Source organism: Vigna umbellata, chromosome 1, assembly GCF_029865625.1.
Source record: "Vigna umbellata cultivar VRB3 chromosome 1, Vumbellata_1.0, whole genome shotgun sequence".
NCBI classification, from domain to species: Eukaryota; Viridiplantae; Streptophyta; class Magnoliopsida; order Fabales; family Fabaceae; genus Vigna; species Vigna umbellata.
Genome location: NC_142165.1, coordinates 106,316,030 through 106,336,460, shown reverse-complemented (window position 1 = coordinate 106,336,460; position 20,431 = coordinate 106,316,030). Strand labels below are relative to the sequence as shown.

At 33.0% G+C, this 20,431-nt stretch overlaps 1 protein-coding gene across 2 annotated transcripts in view; it reads right to left on the bottom strand.

The window, feature by feature from the left end:
* The window catches only part of LOC124838258 (calcium-dependent lipid-binding family protein), a 74,118-nt gene that overhangs the window by 38,387 nt on the left and 15,300 nt on the right, over positions 1–20,431 (bottom strand). For both annotated transcript variants that reach the window (XM_088105402.1, XM_088105403.1), the window contains exons 12-29: positions 19,191–19,349; positions 18,577–18,669; positions 18,081–18,411; positions 17,731–17,844; positions 17,162–17,257; positions 15,106–15,173; positions 14,569–14,689; positions 14,245–14,466; positions 13,931–14,158; positions 13,740–13,849; positions 11,089–11,185; positions 10,001–10,099; positions 9,780–9,920; positions 9,458–9,526; positions 4,812–5,276; positions 4,396–4,713; positions 4,066–4,197; positions 2,845–2,958 (exon numbers count right to left, since the gene is read on the bottom strand). In XM_088105402.1, coding sequence (XP_087961528.1) covers positions 2,845–2,958; positions 4,066–4,197; positions 4,396–4,713; positions 4,812–5,276; positions 9,458–9,526; positions 9,780–9,920; positions 10,001–10,099; positions 11,089–11,185; positions 13,740–13,849; positions 13,931–14,158; positions 14,245–14,466; positions 14,569–14,689; positions 15,106–15,173; positions 17,162–17,257; positions 17,731–17,844; positions 18,081–18,411; positions 18,577–18,669; positions 19,191–19,349 — 2,977 coding nt within the window. The remainder of the gene's footprint in view (positions 1–2,844; positions 2,959–4,065; positions 4,198–4,395; positions 4,714–4,811; positions 5,277–9,457; positions 9,527–9,779; positions 9,921–10,000; positions 10,100–11,088; positions 11,186–13,739; positions 13,850–13,930; positions 14,159–14,244; positions 14,467–14,568; positions 14,690–15,105; positions 15,174–17,161; positions 17,258–17,730; positions 17,845–18,080; positions 18,412–18,576; positions 18,670–19,190; positions 19,350–20,431) is intronic.

Sequence of the window (20,431 nt, the reverse complement as noted above, 5' to 3'; positions counted from 1 at the left end):
TTGGTGAAATTGCAGCAAAGAGGCACACCTTTCCCTTGGCTTTTCTAGTTTTTCCGTCCTTGTGATTCTTGATTTGAGCCATCATTGGATTGCCAAGTAGCGCAGGAATTTCATAATCTTCTTCAACTGCCTCCCATAGATCCAGAGCTTCTAGGTAGGCTTCCATTCGTACGGTCCAAATTTGATAATTTTCACCATCAAAGATTGATGGTGCTATTGTTAAAAAATTTGTATCTCCTTCCATGCTATCAGATTTTTCTCTCACATGTCCCTAAAGAAAAAGGCTCTTGATACCAATTGTTGGTTTTAGAATCAAAACAGTAGCAAGCTTGAAGCTAAAATGCTTCTATATTATTAATTATGAAATAATGAGAAACGTTGCAATATTTAAAACTTAACAAAATAACTACCCACTAACATTTTTATCCTAATTTTAATCCACTGTTCCAATCCATAATTAAAAATTAACTAAATCCTAAAAATAAGGAAAAGACTTTGACTCAATTAAAATTAAAAATAAAATATTCCTAAAGCATTTTCTTAACATTCTCCATTGTTGTGTGTCTAATCAACCTTATGAATTTATTTCTTTGTGCCTTAATTGCACATAATCGTAATGGCTGAAATGGAAAAATAGAGACAAGCCCCACAATATAGAACAGTTACTGAGTGTTCTCGAAATTCAAGGAGGATCTATGCAACTCAAACATGAGAAACTAGAAAGAGTAAGGTCGTTCCTTAATAAACGAGAGAAACCGACAAGTGTGTGTCCATTGACATATTCCCTAAGTTACCAATTTCTGTTGAATTTAATGTCTCAAACACCTATTATTGGATTTTAGACTCTAGAGCTACAAATCATATGACAACCCTCTAAAAGTTCCACATATTTCCGGCAAAAAAATTTCCATAGCTCATGGAATGATAATTGTAGATGGTCAAGGAAATGTCCAAATAAACAACCATAGTTCTAAAAGAGTTTGAAATCAAGATTTTAGGAAAGTTAAAATATTTTTCAGGAATTGAAGTAGCCCATTCCAAGAAAGGGATCCTGATATCTTAGCAAAAATACACTCTTGACCTAATTACTGTAATGGGGAGAAGTGTAAGAATTCATTCTTTTCTTGCACAAAACCGATTATGGCCCCACAAAATTACTGTTTTGTTTTTTATTCTATTATTTATGCAATTTTTATTCTGTCAGTGTTTTTATTCTATTTCATTAATATAATAATAATAGTAAATTTATATCACATGTACCTTCAAGGGTAAAATAGCAATCATTTAAGTCTATTCATTAAAACATTTTTTAAATCTATCATATCCATCATATCATACACAAACTTTCATCTCAAGTTTATTCAAATCATACCATCTTTTCCTTACTCTCAATAATACCACAATCCCTTCTCCATTCCCTCAAATCCATCCACTCACCCTCCCTCAAATCCTATCCCCAATCCATACACACCCTTAATAACTTAAAAGAGTAAAAAAAAAAGGTGTAGTAGTTAGATGTAGTGCCAAAGCAAAATTTCGAGCAATGGGCAAGGGAAGATTGAACTATTATGGTTGAAGATTATATTGGAAGACTTGAAGGTTATATGGTGACAATAAATTTGCAATCAGCATAGCTCACAGCCCTTTACAACATGATAGAACTAAATACGTTGAAGTGGTCAAACATTTAATCAAATAAAAGATTGGCAGTGGCTTAGTTTGCATCCCATGTGTGTACTAAAGGACAGCTTGCAAACATACCCACCAAGGGACTAAACAACAATAACTTTGAGAAAACTATATCCAAGTTAAAAATGGAGAACACTTTGGAGTGAGAGATATTTTAGGAAACTTTAGATTTTATTCCGTCAATATATTTTAAGAAGTTTCAGATTTTATTCTTATTGGTTTTAATTTTCTATATTGCCTTTATCATGGTTTTATTTCTAGCATATCAATCCCACAATCTAGGGATTTGTTTCCTAAAATAGATTGTGCTTGTATCCTAAATTATCTAATCAATGTATGTATATAAAACATATAAAAGAGAAATTATTTTCTTCTAAACTTCAGAACTACTACTACCACAATGATGTAGTCCCTTCTTATCTTCTATCTTCCTTGGTCTTGTCACCTTGACATTAATAGAGTTTTGACATCGGTTTTTACTTATTATAGTATAGTATTCATAGCCACTAGAATGTGTGAATACAAGGTTTCATTTCACTTTCACTAGATTTGATGACTAAAATCATATTAACAAGTATATCATAAAATATTATTCAATAACCAATTCATACAATAGAAAAAGGGTGACAGAGATGTTTCAAGTGAATTTTCTTTTAATTTTCCATCCCATAAGTTTTCATGTAAAGGAGTTGAATGAAACAAAAGTTCACATTCAGTCTTGAATTAGAGATGTTCATTCTTTCTCAATTTGAGGGACTAAATATCTTCTCTTTTTTTAAATGTGGGGGGTTATGTGAAAAATTGACCTAAGTTCAAGGAATTAAAAAGATATTTTAGACAATCTAAAAATGAGTTTCCACATCATAAATTCAGTTACTCGTGCAATTGTTCCCGATGATATCATTAGTCATGTTAGCAACAAGTATAACTCTATTAGTGCAGAAGGATACAAAAGAACATTTTTTTAAAATTGAAGGACTAAAAAAATCCAACTTTTAATATGGAGGACTAAAAGAAAGTGACCCAGATTCAAGGGTCTAAACATATTTTAACCTTAAAATTTTAAACAAAACATGAGAAACAGCTTTAATGGGAGAAACAGAAAAATACCAACTTTAACATCAGACTCCAAATTTACAGAGTTTTGGAGGATACCTCTTGCACAAATCTATAAAGGAAAACAATGCGAACTGCTGAAAGATGGCCTTGCAAGCTATAATGATATCCTTCATAGTCATCGTCTTCAGCACTATAAGAATTGAATTTGAACTAAAAACAAAAATCATCATATATTGATCAGCGTGGAAACTTATATTGAAATGGATGAATGACATTATAGATTATTAAATATTAATGGTCAAATATCAACAGACAAATACAAATTTGTGTGTATAGGAAGACAATCACAGAGTTGGGATTTTCAGTAGTGTGCACACAAATACCGTTATGAGGGCATGGTTATCAAATTCACTATTGAACTAGTAAATTTGCACGAGTTTACAAGCTCACTACCCCTCTCCAAGTTAACTCCGTTGTTACCCTTTAATTTTTAAATGAACTACCTAACCTGGAAAACTACTGTCTTACACAGTCAAACTGATCTGGTTCTAATAACTATGGTTTTATATGAAAAGTTTGAAACCTCTGAAACTTTTTATCCAAACATAATATTAAATTAAGAATAATAAAATATAAAAAAAACATAGTATAGTTTGACATACAAAACACTGACAATAATTACATAAAGCAACTATTTTTTTTATAAAGTTAGAATGAGTTTTGTAACTATTTGTTGCTTTGTTCAAAGATTTGATAGATAATATTGAATCTATAAAATTAAAATAAACGAATTTAAGCTGGCACAAAATCTATCTACATCTACATATAAAGGGGATTCCTTTATTTGGTGTCCAGATTTGTTTTTAAATTTTACCTTTTAAATAATTTTTTTAAATCAAAATATTTATTTTAGCAATATTATCTTTCAAATGCTGTTTATTTAAATTTAACCGCTTTTTTCAATTTGACCTTTTTTTTAACTTAACCATTTTTTTAATTTAAAAATTATCTATAAAATACATAAAAATTATTTACAATAAAGTTATAAAAATCATTTATATTTAATTTATAATTATAATAATAACAAAATTAATAATTTTATTATTTTCTATTATCATAAAAAAAAGTAATCACACAAAAAATGAACTTTCGTGTGTATAGCGTATTTGTTTTCACTAGAGTCAATAAAATGAAAAAGGAAAGGAAACCTAAAACAGTCCATGCAATACAAGGGGTAGAATAATTCATTTCAATTGCAAAATGTACTAATAAAAGAAGTAAAAGTACACAAGAATGATTTATAGGCAGAGAACACACCTTTATAAGGGAGTCAACACCAGGATTACGAATGTCACACAGCCAATCCCAACACTGTTCTGATCCAAGGGATGTATCACGGAGTCTAAAATTCCCTAACGTTCCATCTATGGAAAGAGAACTTGGATGAACCTTGATAGAAAAAAAAGAACATTGGATTTCAGAGCTAGCATACATATGACAGTGAATAATAGAAAGCACAAGTGCTTTTACAACAGAAGAACATGAAAACGAATAACCTAGAAATAGACTGAAAGCCAATAGACTTGAGAAAGCCAGGGAAAAGAGAAGGGAACACTCTAACTAGCTAACAAAAAGGTTTGTCATTACCTTAAGTTCCAGAAGGAAACTTTCTTGAACTAATGTAGCGAGTTGAGAACCATCTTCCTTGTTAAGAAAAACAGTTACACTGTCCACATTCATGTTCCAATAAAAGACTACTCGGTCTTTACCATATCCCAACAAACCCCTAACGGCCCCCTTTTCATCAGTTTTCCCCTTTACTGAAAGATTATCTGAAGAAGTTGTGGCCGTGTCAGTGGGACTTGTGACTTTATTTCCAGAGCTTATGTCCAATCCAAAACTTATCAAAGCAACTATAGTAGGTCGGTTGCAGAAAAATTCCAGTTTGGACATACGAACACACATCTGAAGAATAACATTCAGAAAAGTGAGTAAGACAATGTATCATGCTTAAGAGAAGACCAGAAACTCCAATTCATCATCAACAAGGTGCAACCAAGTACCTGAGTATCTATTCCATCATAATCAGGCGAAGCAGAACTCCTTGTTATGAAGGAAACAGACACAAAATTTGCAGTATCACTTCCCTGCGCCTCATAATATACCTCTCGAGGAGTTCCTTTTATTAATTCAATATCATTTTCGTGTATTGTGCTTTCCAGAGACTCGAAATCAGAAGCAACTCCCACCAATCCCCTATGATCCAAGTCTATATTATGTAGACCGTGTCCTCCATCAGTTTGGGCAATGAAATCAGATAACGCATCTGTAAAGCAATCATCATCATCATGAAACAATTCCTTCCCATGAGAATCAAACATGTCAGAGGATGAAGTTTCATTTGTCAAAACTGAAACTGCAAGATAACAAGGAGATACTGATACACGACTCTGAAGTTCATCCTTAATTTTCAAAGAATGCAATTTCAATTTAACTGTCAGGTCACCATCAGCACGAAGGACCTGGACCTGGAAACAAAAAAGCAACCGCCAAGCATTTACAATTAAATCAACTTACAGTACAAAAATCTACTTCCGAATTGGAATAATTTTATTGGCAAATAACATAGTCATAATTACTCCATGGATTAGTTGACACAATATTTTTAATTTCCCGATTCTTAGGTCAGAACTTCAATCATTTAATTGAACTGAGCACGGCCAACTTATTAGTTCTATGATGGGGTTACGACCCTTCTTATGAGTCAGATAATACACTGTAATAGCTCACATTTTAACAGCAACAGTCTATTCCTAGTTTTGTCAGCTGAACAATATTCATGCATTTCAAAATAATAATTTTGTAATGGTTCAAGAAATTATAAGATGCTTTAAGCTCTCCATGTTTATGAAAAAGAAAATTTAATCCACAAAATACCAAAATAATTAAATTACATCTTTCCCACCAAGGTCTCTTTTAGAATTTGGAAATGAACTTAACTCCACATAGATAATACGGTAGGTAACCTTCCTTAATAAATCTAGGATAGGATGCCATATCATCTAAGACTTTAAATTTAGACTTAACTTATTACAGATCTTGAGATAATGAGTGGTAGAGCGAGAGAAAGAGGAGATAGAGTGAATAAATAATTGTCAGTTTGTATAGTTGATAGCTTTTACAGTTGGCAGCAAACAATAGCTTTTGTTGTAACTGTTGCCTATAAATAATTTTGTACTCTTATTTCATGTAAGCAAAAATAATAAAAGTTCGGTTTGTTCCTCTCATTCTTTTTTCTTCAAGATAACTATTTTATGATGCTTCATCTTCTCCAAATCTAGGGCTCACCTTTGTAACCTTTTCTTCATCGTTTTACTCTCAAGAATCTCTCTTTGCATTTATCTTGAGTTCTTATTCATGGGTTCAGTCTCGTAAACCTTCTCCACAATATCTTCATCTTTGCCTACTCTTCCTATGTTTCTACGGCTTTCGCTACACAATCATTTCTATCCTCCATTGCTAAAAAGCTTGATGACTCGAATTACCTTCATTAGTGGAAATATGTTGAACTAATAATAAAATTGCACATGCTAAAATGATTTGTTGTGAATACCATAGTTCTGCCTTGTTATCTCCTTGAAAACAATCACTCACTTGATCGTGTTAATTTAGAGTATGAATCATGGAAGTCCAAGACCAAACATTGCTTGTTTGGCTCGAGTGTACCCTCTCTAAGTTTGTTCTATCTTGTGCCCTTCGGTGCAATCACTCTTATGAGGTCTGAGAGAAGATTCATGAATATTTTGTTATGTAAACCAAATCTCATATACATCAATTACATTGTGATCAAGGTAGTCAAACTCGAGAGTTTATGTAAACAGCTGAGAGCTCAATAAACTCAACTCAAAGTCTCAACTTGTAAACTCGTAAGAGTTTACTTTACATGACATGAACAAAAATTGCAAAGAATATTCAAAATTAAAATAACTTAATAAAATAATAAATTCACACAAATGTTACATGTAAAAAAAAGGTGCAAGAGCTACACTTGGACAAATTGTTAATTATACATAGCGGAGCACAAAGATAGGGCCTGAATCGTTCTCCTCTCTTAAATGCATGATGCAAAGCAGGGCATGCAATGATGAAGACCGAACGACAACGACCAACTGCGGCAGCGAGTGCGACAGCAAGAAAGGGTCCATAGATGCACAATGGAGAAGAGCACTTCAAAAGGAATGAAGAAAGGGTTAAATCAGAAAACACTAAAACCCTAATCCTAGTGAGTCTTCTCCACAATCGTCCTCAAAACGACCTCATTTTGATATAAAATTTTTTCCCATTGAACTCGCCAAATCGTTTCAAACTCATGAGTTTAACCTTGTGAACTGTGTCTACATCCGATTCTACCAAGTTCACTTGAAAAACGAGTTTGCTTACAAGTTGACTCGAAAGTCATGACTAGGAACGTAAACTCGTCCGAGTTAACGAGTTAACTCGCAAGTTTGACAACCATGATTGTGATGCGTGCAGTTCAACTTGATTCAAAAAAAAAATGGAAGATTATCTTCTTAAGATTAAAAGTTATGTTGATGAGCTCACTGGGTGTTGGAGTTTTAGTCCACCATGAAGAATATGTTGATCCAATTCTTGAACTAAAATCTTAGTTTTCATTTCTCTAGAGACAATCTTTTCTAAAATAAAATACCAATTTATGTCAATATGTTTGGTTCTTTCATGAAAAATAAGATTTAAGCTAATATGAGAAGTAGTTTTATTGTCACATATAAGTGTCATTTGACTTACCTCTCCATATTGCAATTCTTTAAGTAATTTTGCAAGAGAAATAAGCTCACAAGTAACTAAGGTCGTTGCTCTATATTTTGCTTTTGCACCACCATTTCTTATTCTTCCAAGAAATCAAATTATCATCAATTTAGACACCATATCCAAAAGTGGATCACTTATTAGAAGGAGAGTTTGTCCAATCAGCATCTGAAAAGCATACAACTCTTAGTGTGATTATTGTGTCCATATAACAATCCTTTGAAAGGAGAATATATGTATACAAATGACAACATTCCAATGATCTGCACATGGAGCATTAAGAAATTGAGTCACCACATTGAGTGCAAAAGAAATGTTAGGGTGAGTAACTATATGATAGTTCAATTTTCCAACTAATCTTCAATACTTCTTAGGATCTGAATGGTTCTCCTGATTAGATAGGAGTTTGGCATTGCAATCCATGGCTATGTGTACAAACTTTGAATTAATTAACCCAATTTCCTCCAAAATATCTAATGCATTCTTCCTTTGAGAAATAACAATTCCATTGTTGGATTGTGTTACCTCAACACTCAAAAAATATTTTAGTTTGCCAAGATCTTTGGTCTGAAAGTGGTGACAAGGTGTTGCTTTACATGTGAAATACCATAGTCATCATTTCTTGTACGTGCAATATCCTCAATATGTACTACTAGATAGATACAACTAGCATTTAAGTAACGGTGAAATATTAAATAATTTGTCTCACTCTTAGTCACACCAAATTGTGTAACAATAGCATTAATTTTGCCAAACCAAGCCCTAAGCGAATCTATGAGGCCATATAAAGATTTGCAGTAACAACATACCAATCACCAGTCAGAAAGACTTTCCCTAATAACAAAACCTGGTGGTTGCTCCATATAAATTTCTTCATGCAAATCACCATTAAGAAAAGCATTTTTCACATCTAGTTGATAAAGAGGCCAACGTTGAAGAGTTGTCATGGCTATGAATAAGCGAATAGTGGCCATATTTGCAGCTAGAGAAAACATGTCATCATAGTCCAACCCAAAAATTAGTGTATAACCTTTGGCCACTAGTCAAGCATTAAGATGATCAATAATACCATCATGGCCAATCTTGATAGCAAAAGTCCACCTATAACCAACAACAAATTTCCTAGAAGGTAAGACCATTAAGCCTAAGGTTTGGTTAAATATTTCGAAGTTCAACATTTCCCACATTACCTTATTGGTTAAGGGTTATCTAAGTATAAGACATTTTTGAGGTTTGAAGTATGGCAATGTAGGCGTAGAAGTAATACCGTAGAATAAAGAAAGGATTGTAGTTTTGCAGCAATGCAGGTTGCACAAGAGAAACAAGCTCCGAAGGACTTTAGACCGTTGATAGAATGTCCAAAAAAAAATTGCCTATAGTATTCATAGAAGAGCAATTGCTCTTAATAACAGAAAATCTTATCTATGATAAACACAACCTATCCTTATTATTCATAACCAAAGATCATTACATTAAATATAAAATATGTTGTTAGTATATTAATCCTGCCAACTATCCTCGTAATTATGGAAAGTAATTAAATCTCCTGGTTATGTAAGTTAAACTATACATGTAAATATTATTTACAGCATAAATTAAAGGATTCTGACCAATATTATTACAAAATGATAACTGAAGCATGTTATAAAAAGAAAAAGGTAATCCCTTTAGATTTTGATATTCCACCAAAATATTCAAGAACACAAACTTGCTCCTAAATTATACTGGTCTTTTACGACGTTCCCCAATGCTGTGGTATTTGTCCAATAGAATTTAAAACAAGGACACCTCAAAAAGTGCATATGACTATCAAAAATCTAGGTCCATTCCAATTAAAAGAAGTATCTATCTACACACAAATTGTAGAAATATATGCACAAACCTTCCCCCCATCCGCAACAGTTTCAAGAATAAGAGACTCATCCAGCTTTTCATCTATGGTGTCCCCAACCTGCACAAATATTAATGTGTGTGTGTCAGTATGAATTTTGCAAATGCACATAACAACTTAAATAGTAAACTTAAACAAATAAATGTGAGGAAGAAAAGATGAAAATATTCAATTAGTTGAAACTAATTGTTTGCGAATAGTGAATAAAACAAAAAATTGCCAGAATGGGAATATTACTCATGTCTGTATGCAACAAATATTACTCATTCCTTGTACTATTCCCAGACAAAACCTTAAAATGAATTCGTCTAACCTTTCCATATATAAATAGCTTCAATTCCACCAGTGACCCATTTATAACGGTGTCAGCTGTTTTTGAATTAGTGGTACTAAGAGCATTGTAGGAAGTGGCATCAACCTCTGAGTCGCCAAGCAAATCAATTGATGGAGGAGTCTACATACAACATGCATTCTTTTATAAAACATTAACAAAACAAAAAAGCATGAGAAGAAAGCAGATTAAAGATGCCATACAGAAGCTTGATAAGTGGCTTGAACAAGTCCTCTAAACCAGTTAGCCTTCTCATCCTCATTTTGAAAATCTAAGATCCATGTGCTAGAAGATTCCAGAGCCTATAAAGTAATTCATAATTTAAGACAGAAAAGGTCAGCAAGCTGCAAAAAAATACATTCCTAACAAATTTTATTGTTTATATCCACTTAATAATTTACGACATCATCTTTTCTGTCTCCCAATTTATACATCATGAAGTTAATAATCTATCAATATAAAAATTATATTTAAGTGAAGCAAACTACAAGAACAAGGGTGAATGTTAGAGTGTTGCATCTGTATACACTTGATTCAAACGAAGTCTATTATGTAAACATTTCACAGTGTATTAGTTTGTTTGACTTAGCATAGCAAGTTATGAACCGTAGTCAGCTAAAATAGCTGAATCTGTTTGGTTACCTCTGACTTTTTAGAAATACAATTTCGCAGAATTCATTCTAAATTCTCTCTTAAATTATTTAATATTTATTTATTTTACCGTGCACAGCATGAGCCCTCTCAAATTAGCAAGTCTATCAACACTTTTATTTCCTTCTGTATATTTGTCTTGTGATTTCCAATGTTGATAGGTAGGGAAGCCAGCTAGCCAGAGTCCTTTTCAGTTTAAACTCATTATTTCCAAATCAGACGGCTAATTGTGTACTATAAAATTTATGAAATGTATTTTAAAAACCAGTCTATGTTAGTCTCCAAATATTCAGAAATGCATTCTTGATGACCAATTTGTAGATCGTAAGCACCCAGTCAAGTAAATTGTCTATGCAGTGACACTTTGCAAGGTAGGAGGTTCCACACTACTGTTTTTCTTGATGAGTGTAATGTATTACTGCACAGGTTCTTAACATTTGAACACATTTTCTTCATGATAAACTGGATACCACGCCATGGAATAATTTGCTTAAGGCATTCCATCTCTAGTGAGACCAGAACATGCCAAGTGATGAAAATACACATACAATTGAAAACTGGAGTCCACCATGACCAGTAGCAGATTAGAGGGGACACTTTTCACTGTGATATTTGTTCTAAGAGATTAATTTTGGCTTACCTTCTGAATGTCCATTCGCTTGATGCTTAAAGCAATACAATATGCTGAATCACCAACATATGTCGAGGGCACATCAAGGACTTGCCTACCCGCCATGCTGCAGAGATGAAAAACAAATTTACATAAGTTCAAAGAGATTAATGTTTTCTAAATTTAGTTTAAGTTCAGCTTATTTGCAGCTTTGAACCTTCAAGTTTTATTGACCAAATTTAGTTCCACCAGTTTTAAAATTACACAAATTTCACTCCTCTGTTGCTTTCCTTCTACCTAAAACCCTCAAATGGGTTCTCATTTTCGTCCCAAATATTTGGGCATTATGATGGATTCGGGAGACAAATTAGTTTTAAATATGCAGAAGTAAAAATTTAATGGAAAAATCAATAAAACTACAAATATTTAATGTGGTGCTAGATTAGGGTGTGAAAACGGAGACACTTGAGATTTATTTTTGATGAAATTTAAATTTTAGCTGGGGAATTTGGAGTGAGAAAAAGATATGTGGAGATTTTGAGTTTTAAGAGAGAATTTAGGGATTTTCTGTAGAAGGAAATAGATTGAAGAACCAAAATGGTTTGATTTTAAAAATAAAAGGACTAGCTCAAGAAGTACTTCAGGAAACAAAATCGCACATAATCTAAACTAAAGGACTGAAAAATGAATTAAGCCCAATACAAGAAGATCCTAAACAATTCTAATGAGGACTAGCTTATACACCGGCAAAGTAAATCATATTTTAAGTGAAATGTATTTAAAATATAATGACTTTCTCCTTTGAAATGCATTTATCTGTCAGAATAACATAATCATATCTACTCAATGCTAGTTGTGAAAAAATGTGCAGACAGTAAGCAATAATTGTGAAACAACTTTTCTTCATCTAAAAAAAAACACATTGGTATCTAAAGGAAAAATGCAATCCTAATAAAAGGAAATAAATCTCCAAACATAAAGACTTTAAATCTGTAGCAAATCTAGTAAATAAACTCATAATCCCAATCCCTTAAGTTTAGGGATTTCTTACAAACAAATCTATATTTATTATCCAATCAGTCTATATTTATTGTACAATAAATTTGCAATATTTACAGCCATGTTTCAACACTAGTATCATGAGAGGATGAAGATCAGCAAGGCATGTTAGTGAAGTAGGCATGAAACACAAGAATACCAACAAATCTGGTAGTTTTAGACTTTTCCTCCATTTTTTAAATTTGTAATTGGATGTGGAATTGACACAACAGAGAAAGTAAATGAAGATGAGAGAGGAGAGAGGAATTTTGAATGACAAAAATTAGCAGACTTAGGTTAGTCACCTGACTCTGCTATATTTACAATTCGTGTTGGTTACATTTACAGACACATTCCCTGATAAACAACTGTCAATGTGGAGACAAAGCCTAAAGCTTGTTTATACATCTTTTCTGAGGTCCTTACACAAACTAGGATACAGCTGCTTTCCTACAAAGCGGTTAATTTGTGATCCACAGAAGCGGTTAATTTGTGATCCACAAAGGGAACGGGATGTGTTGGTGTTTATTAATTAATGATTATGTATTTCATTCATATAAAGATTTTGACAAGAAACAAAGTGGCAATTTTATTGGTTCCACATTAATAAAAAAAAAGGCTAACCTCAAACTGATTTTTTAACGTCAAGGTATGAGATGACGTTCTAATCAGATTGATCTAAAAGAGTTTCTAATTCTGACATGTACACAAACTCAGCAGCCTTGCTCATTTATTTAGGGTTAAAAAACTATTTTAAAACTTCAAAAATTGACCCATATTAAAATTGGTACCTCCAAACACTTTTAAATGTTTTTTATACCAAACATATAACAAATGTGTTATTTTGTTCCTGATCGTTACTCTCGTACTTTGAATTATCAGTTTTGTCATATTAACTTGACATTTTAATGTGACAAAGTCATACGCTCGCCTCCATGCAAATATGTGATCGTTATAGGTCAACATCATGAATTCAAAAGTAATAAAGTTATTGTAAAGAATGTAAATTAATATATTTATTAAATATCTGTAAAAAAGCACTGAGAATTTCGGAGGTACCAATTGCAGTGACGTCATTTTGGAGGCACACAAAAATTATCTAACCCTTATTTTTATTATGAAAAGTGAAGAGCATCACCTTGGAAATGTCCACCCATTAACCGCAAGACACAATTAACTACTTTTAACTGCAATTAGACATTGAATCACCTCAGCATTAACCAGTTCCAGGAACATTTAACAATTAGTTACCCAAGCACGCTCATTAAATCTTTTGATCACTTATGAGGCAAAGTCAGTCACTATTAAGCATTTCAACAATCTCCTAACACCTTTCAACATTTATACATGTTGGGAATAGGAATGCTTTAAGAGATAAAAGCTTCTTCAATTTTTAATTTCGAGGTGGCATGCATACTTGTTACAGCTATGTTCAATTCGGAAGTAACAATATCTAAATTATTCTCCTGTAAATTGTATTGGCATTAATTATCTTTGCAATATTCTTTAATACAAACAAGTCCATTCTGTTGGGAGGAAAAAACAGTTAAATCATGTATATGCTGTTCTCTTCAATTTTACTTTTTTAATAAAAAACTTGGAATTGGTGTCCAAGAGAAAAAAGGGAAAGAAGTGCTAAAAACCTTAGGTATCGCTGGTAACTCTGAGACTTAGAAGATTCAAATACATAAAGATATGATCCTGAGAGCACCAAGAAACAAGGACTCCATGTAGCAACAGAATTGCCAATTCCCTGTAAAATAAAATATTGTCTGACTCATTTCCTAAAACATAAATGGCCAATAAGTAAATTTAACAAGAATTGTGGAGTTACCTTCCAAACTAGGATTCTACAATCAGTGGTAAGATCAGAAGAACTCCAAGGAACAGGTTTAGATTGGAAACTATCAGTTTTAGGCTGATTACAATTTTCCATAGTCTTATTAAATAAGCTCAGCAGCTCCATAATTCTGAAATTTCTCTCCGAGGAAAAGTGAATGCCAAGGTTTGGCACTTGAATGGAAATAAGAGTGGATGGATAACTAGGATGTGGCACTTTAATCTAGAGTAACCAGAGAAAGAAACAGAATATGAACAAGTCATGCACATACAATTGCCATCCAAATATGAGCCATTTAGGAAACATACCTGATTAACAAGTACTGCCATTCCACACCTATCAATGAGATGTAACACATTTTCATCATTTTTAGCAATATACGAATTCAATACTTGACTGTCATTTATTGGTTTCACCAAACTACAACTCCCAAACTCAGAGCCACAGTCTGTAAAAAAGGCAGCGATATCTCGTCCAGCTATGTAAAAACGAGAATAAAGATTTTTCCTTTTCTCATCAGACTCGCTTTCCTGCAAAAACAAGAATCAATAAAGAATACTCCAAGCCAAATAATAAACCTGGTGTACAGAGTAAAATAACCAAAATAGAATCTTGTATTTCAAGTAGCTTACTGCAGTGTGCAGTGTAAAATGACCAAAATCCAGAAGAAAATGACTACCACATCTGTCTGAACCACTAATTCTGAGAGGAACTCTAACTTTTGGAGCATCAAGATCAATATCAAATGCAAATCTGGAAGTTCAGTCAGAAACAAGAATCTGTAAATGAGCTTAATGAGGCTTTTCAATTTAACACAATGCTTAAAAAAATCAGAAAAATAAATGCAATGAAGTATCAAATAATTCAAATCATGCAAGCCAAGAATCAAAAATTGAAAAAAAATAAAACAGGAAGGGATTTCCTTTGCTATATGTACCCAAAAGATTATAATGCTTTGGAAATATTTTTTTCCTGTGTATTCAACAGGAAAAGGCTGACTACATCTCACTAAAATATTCAATATTTCAAAATATTACTAGGTTACAAAAAGCTTTTCAATAGTTATTAACATGGAATAAAGAGAAATTAAAGGTAACAGATATCATTTAAGATAAAAAAAACCAGAAACATCCATCCAAAACAAAAAGAGAATTGACAGTAGATGAAACCTGCTTTGCTCTTCTAAAGCCATTTGAAACTGCTCCTGTGCTCTACGAGTTACTTTCTCAAATTTCACCTACCCTCCAAATTTTGGTTACATGAGTCAATTCAGGATAAATACAATTTACTTTTCTCCAATTAAATATATTAATCACATATTTCCTTTCCCACAATTTACTTATAATTTCAACATAACCTCCCAAACAATCAAGCAAATATATAAATAAGTAAATAAAATAAATAAATAAATAAGAATACATTCATCAATCTAGACTACCTGGTCCCTCAACATGTTTTTGGAGGGGTTTTATAATTTATAAAGAAACCAACTCACTCCCAAAATGCACTTTTTGTAAAGGAACAACATCTGCTCGTTTTTCTTACACAGTACACACCAAAAAATTTGGCCTCAAGCAATCACCACGTACTTGGTTTGAAAAGTTCAGCTCCATTGTTCAAAAATTTTGGCTAAAAATGAGTAAATCAGATCATTTGGTCTTTTACTATCATACATCTCTTGGTAAATGTTTTTACTTAATGGTATATGTTGATGATATAGTTATTACATGAAATGATATTGTTGGAATATCTCAACTAAAGAAGTACTTATGTAGACATTTTCAAACCAAGGATCTTGGAAGCCTCAAAAACTTCTTAGGCATTGAAGTAACTCAGTCAAAAAATGGAGTTGTAATCTCCCAAAGCAAGTATGCTCTTGATATTTTACAAGAAATAGGAATTCATTGATTGTAAACCGGTACACAGTCCTATGAACCCAAATCAAAAATTAACGACAGAAGAAGGTGAGTTGTTCCTCGATCGGAAAGATATAGAAGGCTAGTTGGGAAATTCATTTATATCACTATTACAAGGGCGGATCTATCTTTTACAATTTGAGTGGTTAGTCAGTTCATGCAGGCTCCATGTGTTGGCCATTGGAATGCTATCATTCGGATTCTAAGGTACATCAAAAGGGCTCCCGAGCAAGGATTGTTATATGAAGATAAAGGAAACATTCAGGTTTCTGTGTACTGTGATGCAGATTAGGCAGGTTCACCTATTGATAGACTATCTACTAATGGATATTGTGTTTTCCTTGGAGGAAACATTATTTCATGAAAAGTAAGAAACAAAATGTAGTGGCTAGATCAAACTGCCGAAGCTGAATATAGGACAATGGCGTCACTAACATGTGAACTTATATGGGTAAAGCAGTTCCTTCAAGAACTTTGCTTATGTGACATCCAGACTATGAAGATGTATTGCGATAACCAAGTTGCTCTCCACATTGCGTCAAATCCAGTGTTTCACGAAAGAATTAAACATATAAAAATTGATTGCCAGTTTGTTCGTGAAAAGTTTTTGACAAAAGAAATATGTACCAAGTTTGTTGGATCAAATGACCAACTCGCAGATGTATAGACCAAGTCATTAAGGGGACCTTAGATTGAGTTTATTTGTTCCAGGCTTGGCACATACAATCTATATGCTCCAGCTTGAAGGAGAGTGTTAGAATAATTATATTTAAGTATAATAATTAAGCCTACGCAGGGTGCAGTCTGCTAGATCATTTATTAGTTGTACCTAGTTCTACACCTAGGAGTAGGTGTAGTCCCTTACTATTCCATGTACTCTTGTATTTTCTTTATGAGACAGTGAGAGGGATCTCTCAAGTCCTCTAGAAATATATTTTCTATTCTAATCTCAAGTTGTTATATTTCCCTGTAATTTATAAATTTGTTGTGAATATTTTGGTGTAACAAGTGATTATTTTGTCAAGTTATTCCTATCAGCCTTTGTAGAAATTTATTTTATAGATTCTGATTTGTTTTACACTTACCCAAACGGTTCAAAACATATCATAAGAGATACTTTTAATAAAGGTGTATTTAAATAAAACAATTTGAAACAAACACACTCCTATATCAAAAGTAATTGAGGTATAACAAGCAAAAGTAAAACAAACAAGAGAAGGGAAATTCAGGAATGAAAGCACTGGTGTCCTTATATATAATATTTATTCAATTAACAAATATTTTAATTTAAGCACAAGGATATAATCACCTGTAAGGCTGTAGCTGTCTCAAATGCAACAGTAGGACTGACATCTTTGCTTCGTTTTACAAACTCCATGACACGATCAATACTTTCCATCAAAACCTGTAAGTAAAGAGTAAGAAAGGTGGCAACAATGAAAATCAAGAAGTTACTAAATTGAATAGTTTGACTTTAAGCCATTAGGTAGAAGTTTTTTATTTCTATAGCATGTCTTTGCAACCTTTCTTACAAATTACAATATTTGATGCGAAACTATTTTGTCAACCAATTTTTGAAAGATTTGTTCCGTTTCAAGGCCAGGAATAGATACCTTTCGGTCTAGTTATTAGTGGTATACTTAGACAGAACATAATGTCAAACCATTTGGAGATATTACTTCCTTAGAATATATTATAGCAGCTCATTTCTAGCTTTATCAAGTCTTAGCTCAGTTATTTATGGAGGGACAATGGAAGAGTCTCAGCAGGCCCAGAGAGAAAATTTCAAATAAAATAAGAAAATCATAAAACAGATAGACGAAATTGAAAATGGAAAATCAAAAACTCCTTCTTGACTCTCCCAAAGAAAGAAATTACCGTCACATGGCAGGGTGCAATTGTGGCAGACAATCTCCAGTCAATATTCTCCCCAATTGGTAAGTACACAAAACTAGCCACTAATGCGTTCACCTTCTGCTCACTGTAGACACTCTGCACATCAAGTAGACAACAACTACCGAATTAACAAACAAAAAAAAATTGGTAGACTTGACTTATATTAACAATTGAATTGAGCCAATCCAATCACTTTAAGGAGAACCTAACAAAAGGACAGGTAAATAATACAGTAAGAAAAAGAGGAACCCAGAAATAAACCAAGGTTAATTTGGAAACTTGAATATTATGCGTAAAATATTTGTGCGGCATTCATTTCATAGAGTGCAAACCTGTGTAAGTGAACCTTCAGGAGCAGACAAACCATAAAATTTTAGCAACACATCACAGTAAACACTGTGATGCCTAAACTTGGTTGACACGTGAAGTTTCTCAAATCGACCACAAACAATTTCCTCCTGATTCACACTGATAATCCGGGCAGCACCCTGACCAATGGATACAGTTACCAGTAACTGAACCACATTCTGCATATCTTTTGCTGATCGTAACATCAAGTCCTCCTCTGGCTGGTAACTTAGTAGCTTGTTGATAGCCTGCCATTCTTGTCTAAGTTCTTGCTCCTCGGAAGCATCATCCAAACAAGATTCTTCCGTTTCACCCCTAGATAAAAAATGAAACTACAATAAATGATCATGCATACTGAAAAAACCTCGTGAAAACAGAGCCAAAAAGACCAATAAATGTTACAAAAGTTAATCCACAAAAGGACCAACATGAAAACAATTACAAGTGATAATGTGTAGAATTAATGAAGTTCACATGTACCATGTAAACGAAAACCAGCTCTTTTTCTTGATCTTTCTTTCCTCAGCTGCTACCTTTGATTTCACGGATTCAACCTTGGCATGAGCTAGTAGCCTAGATAACAAACAACAGAGAGTATTCAACCTACCTATTGTGCTTGTGATTGATGTGTGTGTGTGTGGGTGTATATAGGTTACAAAAAGAGGCATACTTTAAACCCTAAACCTAAAACCGGGTACATACAAAACAAATAATAACAAAATAACATCACATTTCAACAACATTCTTATAAGATACAGCAGAAAAGAGCACAAAGCACATTGAACCCACAGATAAGCACAAACAAATAACCAGATTCATAACCCAGAATCTCTAATCTCTCTCTTCACTTCATTTTCCTATACAGAATTCAGAGCTATTCAATATCATTGAATTCTTATTTAAAAAAAAATAGATTACTAAGAAACTATTGCTTACAAGCATCTCAATTCAGTAAATCACACATGCACACAAACAAAGTGCCTTACCTTATTCATGAAATGACAAAACAAAAGTCACAAAACATGATCTTTTTCACAAAAAAATACAACCACCTTTAAAAAGCATCAGCACAATAGGATAAAAATTATTCAGACCTCCATAGAAGAATCACTTTCGAATCAAGATCTTTCTCTATTTCTCTTATTTCTGTGCGATTGACATTTGATGATTGTTGAAGAAAATCCACATACATCTGAATATACTGACGTCGACACTGACAAAGATGCCTAATTTGATCCCATGACAAGCGATAACTGATGCAGTACAGAAGCATTAAGTCAGTCTCAGATCAAGATTCCAGGAATGAATGGCAATACATATAATATTAGAAGTTAAGTAGTTATTTAGTTAGCCACACACCTTACATTGTGATAGTTGTCTACAGGGTTTTGTTAAGATCTAAGCTAACTCTTAATAGTCAATAGCTCTATTTATGAAAGATTGTCTCTCTCATGTTGTATCAGTACATTAATAACAATAGATTTCTCTTCAATATTTTCTTTCAAATTCTTTGTACCATTAACATGGTATCATAGCCTTGATCCTCAACTAAATTATACTTTAGCTATAAAACAACCTGACAAGCTTGAATACGTCTTTGGCATTTAAGTCAGACATCATTCAAAGTTCCACTCTCTTACTCAAAGCAAATAAATTACAGATCTTTTGCATAAAACCAACATGCCTAAGGCCTAGTGTATCTCCTCCCTTACAGCATCTAACTGCAAGCTCTCAAAAAATGAAACAAACCTGCTGACTGATCTTACTCTCAACAGGTCTGGAAGGGGTTCTCCAATATGTCATAATTACATGGCCAAAAAACCATCTATGAAGTTAATAAAGTCTGCTAACTCACGGCTCACCCTCTTAAGGCTCACAAACTGCTGTCAAATATATCTGATACAAGACCTCTCATTAAGAAATTATACGTCAGAAGGCACAAGAATAGGGATATAAATACAGTTGTAACCAACTTGAAGTGGTTAGAGTAGTTGCAGCTAATTGCGATACAGCTATAGAACTAATTCAAAGCAATTAGAGTAGTCATAATTAACTGCTCTGTAATTAGTTGAATAAATAGGACGTTGGTTAGAGAGGCAACTGTGTGATTGTGGTGTATAATGGAAGAGTTTTTGGGCAATCTATATTCTTGAAGTGTGCATCATTTCCTCTTGGGTCAAGTTGATCTAGAAAAAAGATTCTATAATAAAGTTGTATTGTTCCTGTAATATTGTGTGAATCCCTAAATCGTTTCAAAAATTACCAGTTGATTCTATCAATATCCATAGGTAACTCAAGGGTAACTACTCTTTGGCCTTCAGATCCTTCCTGCTGC